Source organism: Phyllobates terribilis, unplaced genomic scaffold, assembly GCF_046119375.1.
Source record: "Phyllobates terribilis strain yellow unplaced genomic scaffold, ASM4611937v1 Scaffold_11__3_contigs__length_659146591, whole genome shotgun sequence".
Classification (NCBI taxonomy): Eukaryota; Metazoa; Chordata; class Amphibia; order Anura; family Dendrobatidae; genus Phyllobates; species Phyllobates terribilis.
Window position 1 is genome coordinate 196,182,262 of NW_027362771.1, and position 14,842 is coordinate 196,197,103.

Sequence of the window (14,842 nt, forward strand, 5' to 3'; positions counted from 1 at the left end):
CTGGAGATCTTCTCCAGAGTGGGTTTCCCCCAAGAAATGCTCACCGACCGAGGGACCCAGTTCATGTCGCGGCTGATGGAGTCCCTCTGTAAGCAAATGCAGGTGCAACATCTGGTGGCCAGCCCGTATCACCCACAGACTAATGGCCTGTGTGAGCGGTTCAATGGCACCTTAAAGCAGATGCTTAAGATGTTGGTCGACTCCCACGGGAGAGACTGGGAGCGTTACCTCCCACACCTCCTATTTGCTTACCGGGAGGTTCCGCAGGCCTCAACGGGGTTCTCCCCCTTTGAGCTCCTGTACGGGCGACGGGTACGGGGCCCCCTGGCTCTGGTGAAGGAAGCATGGGAAGGGGATTTGGCCACCCCCGAGGTGTCGGTCATCGAGTATGTCGTGCGCCACCGGGACAGGATGATGGCCTTGGCAAAGCTGGTGCAGGACAATATGGCCCAGGCCCAGGCCGACCAGAAGCGGTGGTACGACCAGAATGCTTGTGAGAGGACCTACCAGGTGGGTCAAAACGTGTGGGTACTGGTCCCCGTACCACAGAACAAGCTTCAGGCAGCCTGGGAAGGTCCCTACTTCGTGCACCAGAAACTCAATGCCGTCACCTATCTGGTCACCCTGGATCACGCCCGTGGAAGGAGGAAGGCCTTCCACGTGAACATGATGAAGGCTCATCATGAGCGGGAAGCGACTGCCCACCCAGTGTGCAACCTTCCCGAGGAAGGAGAGGTAGAAACCCTCCTGGATCTGCTCACCCAAGCCAAGGCGGGTGGGTCCATCGAGGATGTGGGGGTTGGCCACCAGCTCACGGAGGACCAACGGTCCCAGCTGGGGACCACCCTGCACCCCTTCCGGGGGCTGTTCAGCAGCCTGCCCGGAAGGACTGAGATGGCTGTCCACGACGTGGACACTGGCGATCACCCGCCGATCCGGCGTTCAGCATATCGGGTCTCTTTCGAGGTGCAGGGAAACATGCGCCAAGAGATAGACGAGATGCTGAAGCTGGGGGTGATCCAGGCATCCAGCAGCGCGTGGGCCTCGCCTGTAGTCCTCGTACCAAAGAAGGACCGAACTACACGGTTCTGCGTGGACTACCGGGGGCTCAACGCTGTAACGGCCACCGATGCGTTCCCCATACCACGCATCGATGACCTGCTCGATCGGATGGCCGGGGCTAAGTACCTGACCATCATGGATCTGAGCCGGGGGTACTGGCAGATTCCTCTGACCCCCGCGGCAAGGGAACGCTCTGCCTTTATCACCCCTTTTGGACTGTACGAGTCCACAGTGATGCCATTCGGCATGAAGAATGCCCCTGCCACTTTTCAACGGATGGTCAATACGCTGCTTGAGGGACTTGAAGGGTACGCGGCTGCGTACTTGGACGATATTGCAGTCTTCAGTCCCACTTGGGAGGATCACCTAGAGCACCTGCGGCAGGTGCTCGGTCGGATCCACCGGGCAGGCTTGACCATCAAGCCAGAAAAGTGCCAGCTGGGCATGAGTGAGGTCCTCTACCTGGGTCACCGGGTAGGCGGGGGGGTTCTGAAGCCAGAACCTGGGAAAGTGGATGTCATCGCATCCTGGCCCACTCCTAGGACCAAAAAGCAGGTGATGTCCTTCTTGGGGACCGCTGGGTACTATAGGAGGTTCGTCCCACACTATAGCACCCTGGCCAAGCCCCTGACGGACCTCACCAAGAAGAAGCTGCCCGTCGCAGTCGACTGGACAGTCGCCTGCGAGACAGCTTTCGGGGCACTCAAAGCCGCCCTAAGTAGCTCCCCTGTACTGCAAGCTGCCGACTTCGCCCGGCCGTTTGTGGTACAGACCGACGCCAGTGACTTTGGCCTCGGTGCTGTGCTAAGTCAGGTCAACACGACAGGCCAGGAACATCCTGTCTTGTACCTGAGCAGGAAGCTACTGCCCCGGGAGGTGGCTTACTCCACGGTGGAAAAAGAATGCCTGGCAATTGTATGGGCCCTGCAGCGTCTGCAGCCCTACTTGTACGGGAGCCATTTCACCGTGGAGACGGACCACAACCCCCTCAGCTGGTTACACACGGTCTCTGGGTCGAATGGCAGGTTGCTACGCTGGAGCCTCGCTCTCCAGCAGTACCACTTCTCCATTCGCCACAGAAGAGGCCGTGACCACGGTAACGCTGACGGGTTATCCCGGCAAGGGGAGGGTGCAGAAGGACGCACGGGGGAACACAGGAATGTGCTACCCCCTCGCGCCCTCGTATAGGGGGAGGTGTGATGAACCTGTAGCCGCCATCTTGGTAATGATAAATCATATCCAGGGATGGCCACACTTCAGCAGCCCCCACCCTTGGGACCTTCTGTTAAAACGTCAACTAGATAGTTTCCCCCCATCCAGGCTCCTGTAAGATAAGAAGCCTACTTAACACTTGAATGCTAGGAGCTTCAAAGACTTCGAGAGGAAACACAGCCAGCAGGGGGGGGTGCTTCGTCTATCTGTACCTGACCATTTGTCCCATAGGACTAGTTTCTTTGTCTGTCACAAGCATGGAGGCATAAGATATAGAAACATGAAAAGTACACGCATGTTGCATGGGATGGGCCAATAAAAAAATATCACGGCGTCCCGGAGCCATTGCGCACACAAGCCTCCGCGGTAGACGTTTGTACGTGCTCTGGAAGCCAAGATATAGCGCGGAGCCATTCCTGAGGACCGTATGGTATCATAATTGATATCAAAAGGTCGGTTACGGCGGCCCGAATCCATGGGAACCCCTGGGGGTATCATGAGACCATCCCAGAAGAAGTTATTGGGTTCCATAGAATTTGGGCTTCTGATCGAAGTTAGACCTGAGGGTGGAGACTGAGCCAGCTGACCTCACCAGCAGTGGGCGGGACGGGGCAGGTAAGATAGCAGGACAGACAAGAGACAAGTCAGTTTTTGACCCAAGAGTGGTGTGCTGAACATCTGAGCACCAGCTGAGGCCACCAAGGGGAGGAGCAGTTTGACCATGCGGTGGTAGGCCTCAGCCTGTAACAAAGAACCGTGCCTGCGACCGCAGAATCCTCTCCCTGCGTCACAAGAAAATCAAGAAACCGGTAACTGATATGCTGTGGTGATTCTGTGTGTTGTATTCCATTGTTGTATAGTTTAGCCTGACCTTATACCTGTGTATATTTAGTTGTATATCGTATATCTAAAATAGGGACTGGTGGCAGCATACCAACTGGGGATTGGGGAAGGCTGGTAGTGACGGTCGGAGGTTCAGATATATATATTCCTGGCGCGGCCAAGGAAGATATATATACCGCCCTCACTACAGAGGGCCCCGATACCCAGTAGGTTACAGGACAGTCTCCCTGGCGACCGCTTATCCTAGGTGCAGTTCCTTGACTGACCTGAGGCTAAGAGGGCGCTAGCGAGTTGTGCTGTGTAGTGACGTTACGGTTTAGTGACGTTGAAGGGATAACACACTACCGTGTTCCCTGCGCTGGTTGCAGCTTCCTGGCACTACTTTCTCTAGGTGCAGTACCTTGACTGACCTGAGAGGTAAGGGGGCGCCAGAGAGCTGCACCCACCGGCCGGCTTTCATCACACCCGGTACAAAAGTAAATTTGCAGAAATTATTCCTGCCATAGAAAGGGATGCACGCATGCAGGAGTATCAGCGGAGACTGTTGCAGAATCTTACATGTGCTTTTCCACAAAATACCAGTGGTGCACGTAGTGAATCTCACAGTTCCAACTTGCCAACCGTGGTCTGTATGGAATTGTTCAATAAAGGGCCCAAAATTAAGATAACATAGATGGGAGAGGTCTCTATGAATAGGAATTCCTAAGTATTTGATACCCTGTGAGGGCCAGGCAAAGGGAAAGTTTGACTGGATGGAATCCTATATGGATTTAGGGAGGGAGACATCGAGGGCCTCAGACTTCGCTGCATTGATTTTAAAATTTTACCATGTAACAAAGTGATCTATTTCAGCCATAACAGCAGGGATGGATATATGTGATTGAGTGATATATACTAGGACATCATCAGCAAATAGAGAGCACTTGTACTCGGTGCCTCCCACCTCAATCCACCTAATATTGGGGTTATGGCGAATTGATGAGAGCAGGTGCTCCGTCACTAGGATGTATAAGAGAGGGGACAGAGGACATCCCTGCCTTGTCCCATTGGTGATTGTGAAAGGTGATGAAAATGTTCTGACGCACCCCCTGGGCCTTGGGACACCCGGAGCCGGACCCTTTTTGGTGGATGCTGGTGGTTGTAGTCTTCGTGGCGGCGATCCGGTTCCGTGGCTCAGGGCGGTCAAACCAGTGGCGGAACTATTTATGTGGTTTTGATGTTTAAATGTCCGACTACGCCACCCGTGGATTGCGGTCAGAGTGAACCGCCGCTACAGGGCAGACCGCTAAGGCTGGTGTTGTGGGTGCAGCAGAGCGTAGCATAACTCCCCACGGGAGGAGTATAGCCTCAGGGCAGTGTATGCGGAGGATGGGGGTGATGGTGCAGGGCAGCAGCAGTAACGACACGGAGTCAGTGATGCAGTTCAGGGCCTTTACTCACAGTTCTTATTATCCAGACCACGTCTGCAGGTAACGGCTGCCCACGTCGTACTGTGCTCACCAGGTGAGGGGCTCAGACAACTCCCAGATAACTTTGGAGCGCTTCACAGGACCCCCTTTGTGTGTCCTTTGTCTGGCCTTTCTTACCAACACTTCTGTCCGGCTGCCTCGGGCCTCCTCTTGGTAAACTTGGCGCCAGTTTCCCTGACCCTATGTGGTGCCTTCCTAGCGGGTGGAGCAAGGGGCTGCGCCACATAAAATGTCAGAGCCTCCGGTTTCTAGCTGAGGGTCGTTTCCTGCCTCCACTAGTTCGGGGACCGGTCTCCCCCTTTGGCCTGACCCCTCCACGCAGGTGGATTCGGGCGTGCGGTGGCGACTCGCCCGTCCGCACCCCTGGGATCCCTTCATTCCTCGTTCCTGGAGCCTTCTCCGCTCCTCTTCCTTCCTTCTCCCTCTTGCAGGCCTGGGCCTCTGTTACTAGGCCCGCCTCCGGAGCAGAGCTCATGCAGAGCCCCTGCTCCCTGCCACTTCTGCTCAGACTTCTCTGCACTGAACTAAGATGGTGCCCACCTTTTATACTCCCTTCTCAATGCACCCAGGAACTGCTTCCTCCCTGCTCCTGCACTGCAGGGTTCCCCTTCCTCAGTGTTCCCTCCCCCCACTCCAGCCAGGGACAGGGACTGTCGTGCCCATCTCAGGGGCATATTGGTCGCCCTGCCCCACGGCAATGTGGTGTAATGCATGCAGGTGTCGGGTCCTGATCCACACTCCATCCTTATCTGAGAGTGAGATATCACACCTCTGGGTGAGGTGCAATACGTCTGTAGCAACCGAGCCCTCGGTGCTACAGTTCCATTTATCTTCAGCCTAGGTGACGTATTGTGATACAGGGCCGTGATTTTGGCTATAAAAGGGTCCCCTAGACCCCTACCCCAAGCTTTTTAAGAGAATCATATATGGCGTGCCAGGAGACTCTATGGAATGCTTTCTCAGCATCCAACGAGAGTATCTACTTACAAATTTTTAACTGCATGTAGCCCAGGAAATACTTTGTGCCTAGTAGCAGTGTCTGCTAGTCAGCGGATTATCCCGGCTGTTAAGCAAGCTACACCACCTGTAGTTTGGACACTTAATTTTTTCAAAGGAAATGCTTCGGGACCACGGGATACTTAGTGAAGAGCATCAGGAGGCACCCCAAGGCATAGGGGCTGGGACTGGCACTAGGATGCCTTGCGGTGGACAGCCGAGCTCGATCCTTATAAAAGCTTTTTAACTGCAGCAGCTTTAGTGGACGCTACTGGAGCTGGAATTACGCGGCTGCTGGCATGAGACTTGCCCTCCAATAGATCCTTGTAAATGGATTTAAAGTGTATTCATTCAAATTAGAGGGACAATTTAAATTAAAAAGCTTAGAGCTGCCTCCACCACAGGGGGGCTCTCTCGACCCACCAGCGGACAGGCACCAGTATTGGGAGAGGGGGGCTGGCCGTCAGGGTTCACCGCGGCTCTGGCACAAACCCGGCGACACGGAGGTGGCACGGGCAGGAGCGGACTGGCCGTCTCGGCTTCTCACTTTTTGGATTTTAGAAGGGCATGACATGCCTATATCTGTGTCTCCCCCTCCTTTTACTCCTCCACCTCTTTTCTTTTCGCATGACTATATGTACTTGTCACTTTTCCATGTGTTAGTTGTGTCTTCTGAGCAGTTTGTCAGCTTTTGGACACCTTTGAATGTGTTTTCTATGTGTTTCTATGTGTTTTTGTTTGCCTGCCATTGGTTTTAACGGTGTTCGAAGGTGTTCGAAGAACAGTTCGACGAACAGTTCGGCGAACACACGGGTGTTCGACGAACCGAACCGAACTCGAACACTACGGGGGTGGCTCAACACTAGTGGCAAACACCAAGCTCCACATTGGGGAAAAAAATTCCTTCCCGACTCCATACGACAATCAGACTAGTTCCCTGGATCAAAGCCCTATCAAGGATCCTAGTGTATACAACCTGTAATATTATACTTTTCAAGAAAGGCATCCATGCCCTTCTTAAATTTTAGTAGTGAATCACTCATTACAACATCATGCGGCAGAGAGTTCCATAGTCTCACTGCTCTTAGGCTGTGTGCCCACAATGCGTTTTTTAAGCGTTTCCGCAGTGCAAAAACGCTGCAGAAATGCTTAAAAAATGCATAGTAGAAGGCCTGCCATGTTCTCCAATGATAATCCGCATGTGCTGTGCACATGCTGCGGAAATTTCCGCTGCGGATTATCATTGCAGAAAAAAACGCAGCACTACCAATTATTTTGCGGAAGCGCTGCGTTTTCGCCGCCATTGACTTGCATTAGATCGCATGGATTACGCATCACTGTATATATAGATGCGCATTCCATGCGTTCTAAAGTGCGGATGGTACCCAGGTCTAGGGGAGAGGAGACTCTCCTCCAGACCTGGGTACCATAGAAAACTGTAAAAAAAAAAAAAGAATAAAATAAAAAATAAATATATACTTACCTTCTGGCAGCCCCCGATGCGCTCCTCCTTGCTTGCTGGCAGTTCGCGATGGAATGAAGGACATGTGACGGGTCACGCGACGCTGACGTCAGCAGGTCCTTCAGTCTACCACTGCCGGAAGCCGGGACGGAGGGAATCAAGACTGCGGGGGCCATCGGAAGGAAAGTATAGATATTATTTTTTATTTTTAATCATTCTTTAGGTCACAGTATATAAATCCATGCCGTTTGCATGGATTTATATAGTGTGACCAAGTTGACAAGCACTTTCCAAGTGATGCTAAAATCACTTGGAAAGCGCTTGTCAACCCGCATGTGGAAATGCAAGTGAAGAACGCTTCACTTCCGCATGTCCCTGGCAGGAAAACACATGTTCAATCCGCATGCGGTTTTTTCTGCCAGGTAGATGCAGAAATGCTCAGGAAAAAATCCTGAGCATTTCTGTATCATGGACACATAGCCTTACAGTAAAGAATCCACGTCTGTGATTATGATTAAACCTTTTTTCCTCCAGACGTAGAAGATGCCCCCTTGTCCCCGTCTCAGGTCTCAGAGTAAAAAGATAAGTAGAAAGGTAATAACCTGTCTTGGTATTGCAGTCCTCTAATAACCTTGGTCGCTCTTCTCTGCACCCGCTCTAGTTCAGCTATGTCTTTCTTATACACCGGAGACCAGAACTGTACACAGTATTCTAAGTGTGGTCACACTAGTGACTTGTATATAGGTAAAATTATGTTCTCCTCATGAGCATCTATGCCTCTTTTAATGCATCCCATTATTATATTTGCCTTCGCAGCAGCTGCCTGACACTGGCCACCAAACATGAGCTTGTCGTCCACCAATACACCCAGGTCTTTTTCAGTTACAGTTTTGCCCAGTGATTTACAATTAAGCATATAATTATACATTTTATTTCCTCTGCCCAAGTGCATTTATCCCCATTAAAGCTTACATTTATCCCCATTAAAGCTCATTTGCCATTTATCAGCCCAAGCTTCTAGTTTACAAAGATCCTCCTGTAATATAAAATTGTCCTCCTCTGTATTGATTACCCTGCAGAGTTTAGTGTCATCTGTAAATATTGTATGCCCCCTACAAGGTCATTAATAAATATGTTAAAAAGAAGCGGGCCCAATACTGACCCCTGTGGTACCCCACTGTTAACTGAGACCAAGTCTGAGTGTGTTCCATTAATAACCACACTTTGTTTCCTATCACTGAGCCAGTTCTTAACCTACTTACATATATTTTCCCCTATCACCATTGTTCTCATTTTATGTATCAACCTTTAGCGTGGAACCGTATCAAAAGCTTTTGAAAAGTCCATATACACAACATCCACTGCATTTCCTTGGTCCAGTCCGGAACTTACCTCTTCATAAAAGCTGATCAGATTAGTCTGACAGGAACCGTCCCTGTAAACCCATGTTGATATTGGCTCATGAGGTTATTCCTTCTTCAGATACTCTAGTATAGCATGTCTTAGGAAACCCTCCAGGATTTTACCCACAGTAGAGGTTAAGCTTACTGGCCTATAATTTCCAAGTTCGTTTTTTGTCCCCTTTTTGAATATTGGCACCACATTTGCTATACGCCAGTCCTGTGGTACAGACCCTGTTATTATGGAATCTTTAAAGATTAAAAATAATGGTCTATCTATGACTTTACTTAATTCCTGCAGTACTCGCAGCCGTATCCCATCCGGGCCCGGGGATTTGTCAACTTTAGTGATTACCGTATTTTTCGGACTATAAGACGCACCGGACCATAAGACGCACCTAGGTTTTAGAGGAGGAAAATAAAAAAATAAAAATTTAAGCAAAAAATGTGGTCATGATGCACTTTTAAGGGGGAGAGGGTCTTCTGATGACACTGGTATAGGGATAATGTCCCCCAATTCTGACAATATCCCCCATCCTGGTATATATGCCGCCCCCCTTCCTTTTATATGTGGTCCCCATCCTAGCATCCCTCCATCCTGGTATGCATGGCACCCCTTATCCTTATCCTGGTATGTATGGCACCCCTTATACCTATCCTGATATGCATGGCACCCCTCATCCCCAATCCTGGTATGCATGGCACCTATCATCCCTGTCCTGTAAGGCATGGCACCCCTCATCCCTGTCCTAGTATGCATGATCCCCCTAATCCCCATCAGGCTGCACATTAAAAAAATAAACACTCATACTCATCTCTCCTCTCTCCTCCAGCGTTACGTCTGGTCTGCCTGCACTGATCTCTCCATGTGAGCCACGCATGATGTCACTACCATGCGCGGCTCACAAGGAGAGATCAGCTGCCGGAAGTCACTGCTCCCCACGCCGGGACTGTGTGCGCGGGGAGCAGTGACTTCATTCTCCTTCAAAGCTGGCACACCGCTATTAAGGAGCATGAATATTCAGTGCTCCCCACGACTCATGGGCGTGGGGAGCAGTGAATATTCATTTTCTTTAGCAGCGGGGACAGTGTAGGCTGCAGCGGGTGGCTGCTGCCTCCTGTGCCCCGCACCTCCACCGATACCTCCACACCCCAAATAAATATACACCCCCCCAACATTCGGACTATAAGACGCACCCCCCATTTTCCTCCAAAATTTTGGAGGAAAAAGGTGTGTCTTATGGTCTGAAAAATACGGTAAATGCTGAAATAATTGACATGTTGCAAATTTGAAAAATTTCTTTGAGGCTCCATTACCACAATGAGCTTTTGGTGCGTTTTCAACACTTCAGAATTCTTATACTGTTTCTGCCCCTATTATTTAAATTAGGTTACTTGAGTTTTTTTCTTAGCGTTTTTGTGTGCATTTTTTTTACGTGTTTTTATCACGTTTTTGACTTTGCGCTTCTTGTCTCTTTTTGGTATGTCAAGCTTTAAATAAAGCTACTTTATTTTGGATACTTCCTGGTATTTGGCTTTGATAAAACTTTATTGACATATTTAGGGGCAGATTTAGGGGCAGATTACATGTGTTTTGATTAGTTTCTGCTGAGGAAACACACTAAAAATACATGTGCGTTTTTTACTTGCGGATTTTCCACACCTAATGCAAGTTTATGGGAAAAATCCACAAGAGAAATTGACAAGCTGGGGATTTGAAACACGAACAGCTGGTCAATTTACACTGAGTAAAAAAAAGCACAATGGCATGAGATTTCAATAAATCCTATCCTCTTTGCTGGGACCTTAAGGCCACGATCACATGTAGCCTAAGGTCGTGTTCACACGTTGAGTATTTGGTGAGTATTTTACCTCAGTATTTGTAAGCCAAAACCAGGAGAGGAAAAGTCAGGATATGTAAGCCATTCCTGGCTTTAGCTTACAAATACCGAGGTATAAACTGCACCAAACGTTTGTCGTGGGAACGTAGCCTGAACGTTCAAATCTGAAATGAAAAAATAAGCAGCATGTGCATGAGATTTTAGAAATATACTCATTGAAGTATATTCATACTTTGCTGGTGCTGTAAAATGCTGCATTTTTTCTGTGGCAAAAACTCAGCCAAAATTCAACACTTGAATAATCCCGAAAAAAAAGGTGTACTCATTTAATTTTTTACAGTTACTAAATCTGCTGGTAAATGTGCATGTATTAAATAATGAAAAAAAATCTAAATTGTATTTTTGGTAGTAAAATCTCAAATGATCTGTCTGTAGCGATGCTTACAGCTCAGAAGACAGTCTATTTATTGCCATTAACCCATTAGGTCATTGCTGATCTTAAGATCACAATGTACAGCGCCCACTGTTCATTTACACTACGTGGATACCCCCACCCGAGTTCATCGCTACATTATGGCATATATCACACAGCACAAGTATAATCGAAAAACCTACCCAGTGATTTTTTGTGACCTCCTTTTCTGATATTCCGCTTCATCTACTGTCCATACCGCCCCTTTAACATTTTCCACTCGCACAAAACATTTGTGCAGGCTGAGATTGTGACGTACAGCATTCTAAATAAGATATATAATAGAAAAAGAAAAAAAAAAAGAAAAGTCCATGGGTGAAATCGTCCGCAGATAGTTTATTCATTGAGATGATGTGAATTAAAAATAGACATTTTAGTTTTGTTATAACATGAACAGACCTTTAAAAAAAGAAAGACTTGAACTCTGTTATATGAACCTTTCAAGCTATTTTAATAATAGCTATGTCAGAACCTTCCTTTCAGTGAGCTGGTCTAAATTGCAATATCTGTACAAATTACAGTATCTTTGAAAATGCCAGAACAATTAGGTCAGCTCAGCTCTGTCCCTGATCAAGCACTCGGGGACAGATGAAATGTCCAAAGGAACCAGTCCTGCTTGAGGTATTAACATGCTAAAAAGGCTACAGTGACAAGTGTTAATTTTGCACAAAGCTTTATGCAAATAAGCTCAAAGGCATTCTTTTCATCCCACAATAATGAAATGACAGAGTTTGTTTATTCAGTGTTATTAGATGTCATTTTCTAGTTACAGTTTAATGCTTTCTGACTACTGGTTCATCTGAATGATATGTGAGCCATACAGACTAATCATTATAGCCATGCTTTCATTGCATCCATTAACATGTATATTAACTTTTGTTCAAAAAATAGCTTTTCTATCTTTTCTTTTTTACCTTTCATAGCGTTTGATTTTCAATTTGGGACATCGGTGAATTTAGGCTAATAGTTAATATTGGTGGTACATTAGTTTCTTATCCTCATTTATGGAGCGAAACATCAGTGCGAATAAATGTTCTACGACGAAGGGGTTAAATACAGTTGAAGCACGCTTGAGCAAGGCGACTGTTAATCTGACATATTTTTATTCGGATTCTTCTACAGTGTACCATCAAGTCAATTCGGTAATGACCTAATTCTTATTTCCAGCATATAAAACAAAGTAATTTTGATAAAGATTTCTTTTTATTTGCACAAAGACAAGCTTCTGGCTTGCTTTAAGAGAGGAGAAATCTTTAAAAAAAAAAAAAGGGAAAAAAAAAAAAAAAAAAGCATAAGCAGATCTAGCATCTGACCTGAAATCCAAGGATTTGATTGATCTTAATGCCCATGGCTCGGAATATGATAATTTTAATATTAATGAGCAAATGAGCAGTTTTATTATGCATGCGATATAGTTAGAACTAATAAGCTGTTCAGAATGAGTTTTGCTGGATCCCCGAGCTGTGAAGATGAGACCGAGCTAAGATATTAAATCACCTTTCATTTCTTTTTAAATTTCTTTCAGTAAATCAAATGACAGAAAATTCTGTACAATCTCTAATGAGTAACAAAAGAAAATGCAAATCTTCAACATAAATATTACTTATTGAAAGAGTGGTTAAGTAGGTTCTGTGGCCGGTTAGTGGGGTTATTTTGCACTCTATCGGTTAGCAGTGTGTAAATAAAACAATTGCATCATATGGCCGCTGCACACAACGGCTAATAACTTCTAAACATTCTGTAAATGAAAAGCGTTCTAAACCTTTCACACCCATATATCTGTAATCGCCTGCCAGATTCATTTGCATTTTAAATCCAAATTAATTCACTTTAGCATATCTCACAGTTGAAAATTCTTAGTATGCTGATGAGTGCTTTGCCGCCTCTGTTCTCCTCAGCTACAAACATTCTCCCCTTTTGTATGAAATGGCTTGTGGCTAATTGATGTTTCTGACTGCTTTTTGAAATGAAAATAAAACAGTTCACTTAGACTGTGCTGAGTACCCTTATCTTCCCAGACATTGCTCTCCAGCAGAAATAGATGCACACAAGTAACATTTTTTAGCACCCGGTAGGAAGCAGACAATGAGGTTGTTTGGACAGGGATATGGATGAACCCTTTTGTCTAAGTAAATAAACTGCATTTATGGCCTGACAGGATAATATTCACTTTACTTTCTTTTTAGTTCCAGCTGAGTAGCCTTGGTCCTCACTACGTGGCACATTCGGTCTGTATGATGAGCTATGATGTGTACAAAAGGCACCGACCAAGACAAAACCTACAGCTTCCATTTGTTGCACAAGGCAAACAGACATTTTTCAAACTAATTAGCCAATAATATGCAAGAGAAAAAGTAATATAGTGCGACTAACAAAGGTGTTGATGATTGAGTGCTCACACTGTAATTAGTGTGTCAGGCCCTCATTTCTCTGCCAAGCCTCTGCTATTAATTGCACCAAATTAGAAAACGATATCAGAGGCAAAATTATTCTTTCACTTGTCATTTTGAGAGAGAGAATTCATTCCATTCAAGAGGCAGGTTAAAAAGAGGGGACGCAGATACTAATCTGCTTATGTCATGGAAATAAATGGTCCTTGTGCTATCAGCAAGCAGTATGTGAGCCATCTAAAGCCGCTTGAAAGTAGTTACCTTCCAAGTTGCTGCATTACGCCTGAAGTAAGCAAACGTCCGTGTAAACCAGCTGTAAATTTCATTAAGTGTTAACTGCCTGTCAGATGATTCCATGATAGCCTGAAATGAGACAAGATGCATAGTGACATTAAAAAGACTTACTAACTAGACCAGATGTCAATTGTGTCACTGTCACATCTTGAGCTATTAATGCATGCTCATCTAATAAAAGTTCAATTTCCTCAGACCTACCTGCCTTATGAGAGTTGCATATGTGAATGGAGGACGGACATCTGCGTTTTTATAAAACTCGTAGTTTGGGGCGATTTCTATAAAGATTAAAAATTGAGAATTGTTAGTCAAAATGCATAATAAAAAGAAGGTCAAATGTACATAGTGTCATATATAACATATGCTCTATGTAAAAGCTAAGACTTTCGCAGAGCAACACTTTCTTGACATGGGCAAAAGACGTGATAACTTTACTATTATTTTAATCTGAGATCAGCAAAGAATAAGATGAAATTGGTTCATATACATATCCATATTTACCACAAAGCAATGATAACGCTACCTGAGGACATAGGAATGTTGTATTTGTCAGAATGTCTTCTTCGAATAGCCCCAACATTGGGTACACTGCCGGGTGTAATAACGGAGGGTCCCTGGGTAAGTGGAGTGATGGGGGCGGTGGGAGTGGTCGGGGTTTGAGGTAAGCTCTGAGGGGATGTGTCTAACATGTTTTTAGACATGGTGACACTAGACACCAGGTTAAGCTGAAAAACACATAAATGAGACAAATTAGTACACTAGGTCAAAAAACAAATAAAAAAAGTCTCATATTTCCACTGCATGCAAATAATGCATAAAAAGAAGGATCTTATTGGAAACAATTATCACCTAACAAGACTAGTTACAAAATGTAATGAGACTTTATCTAATGAGGACATCGGCCAATTATTATGTATCATTGAGTCATTGTCTTTCTTCTAGTGAAAAATATAATTTAACCTGAGAATCTAGCAAAATGTATAAAAAAAAATCAAGACTAAAAGACCTTCGATAAGTTCATATTCCAACCCTGCCATAGTGTTTGTTCATAGTCCTAAATCTCAGATGAGAAGCTCCAACCAGCTGGAAAATCTTACACTGACCTTTAGTCTCCTTGCTAATTTGGTGGAATGGTAATGACATTACTACATATTCAAACAAAATTGTCTTAATTGCAAATTAGCCGGGGGAGGCTGAAATTTTTCAAATTAAATCTGATTGGAGATGGGGAGAGGGAAATGGTATTTCCTCACTAACAATCATTTGTGGCATGTGTTAACAAATATAATGAAATGTCAAGTTTGCCAATTCCTCTGGAAGGATCATTTTCAATTTGTGATTACAGTGTCACTTATTGCTGATATACCCTGGAAAGTGGGTGTCAGAATAGAGAAAAGGAAA

The 14,842-nt window shown here is 45.9% G+C and overlaps 1 protein-coding gene across 18 annotated transcripts in view; it reads right to left on the reverse strand.

Annotated features, from left to right (window-relative positions):
- The window catches only part of FOXP2 (forkhead box P2), a 314,333-nt gene that overhangs the window by 71,018 nt on the left and 228,473 nt on the right, over window positions 1-14,842 (reverse strand). For 17 of the 18 annotated variants that reach the window (XM_073651932.1, XM_073651943.1, XM_073651942.1 and 14 more), the window contains 4 exons: window positions 13,965-14,166; window positions 13,643-13,719; window positions 13,409-13,510; window positions 10,901-11,022 (listed from right to left, as the gene is read on the reverse strand). In XM_073651932.1, the coding sequence (XP_073508033.1) occupies window positions 10,901-11,022; window positions 13,409-13,510; window positions 13,643-13,719; window positions 13,965-14,166 (503 nt within the window). Of the gene's footprint in view, window positions 1-10,896; window positions 11,023-13,408; window positions 13,511-13,642; window positions 13,720-13,964; window positions 14,167-14,842 lie in introns of those variants that run through there. The other variant, XM_073651948.1, reaches the window with a different exon arrangement.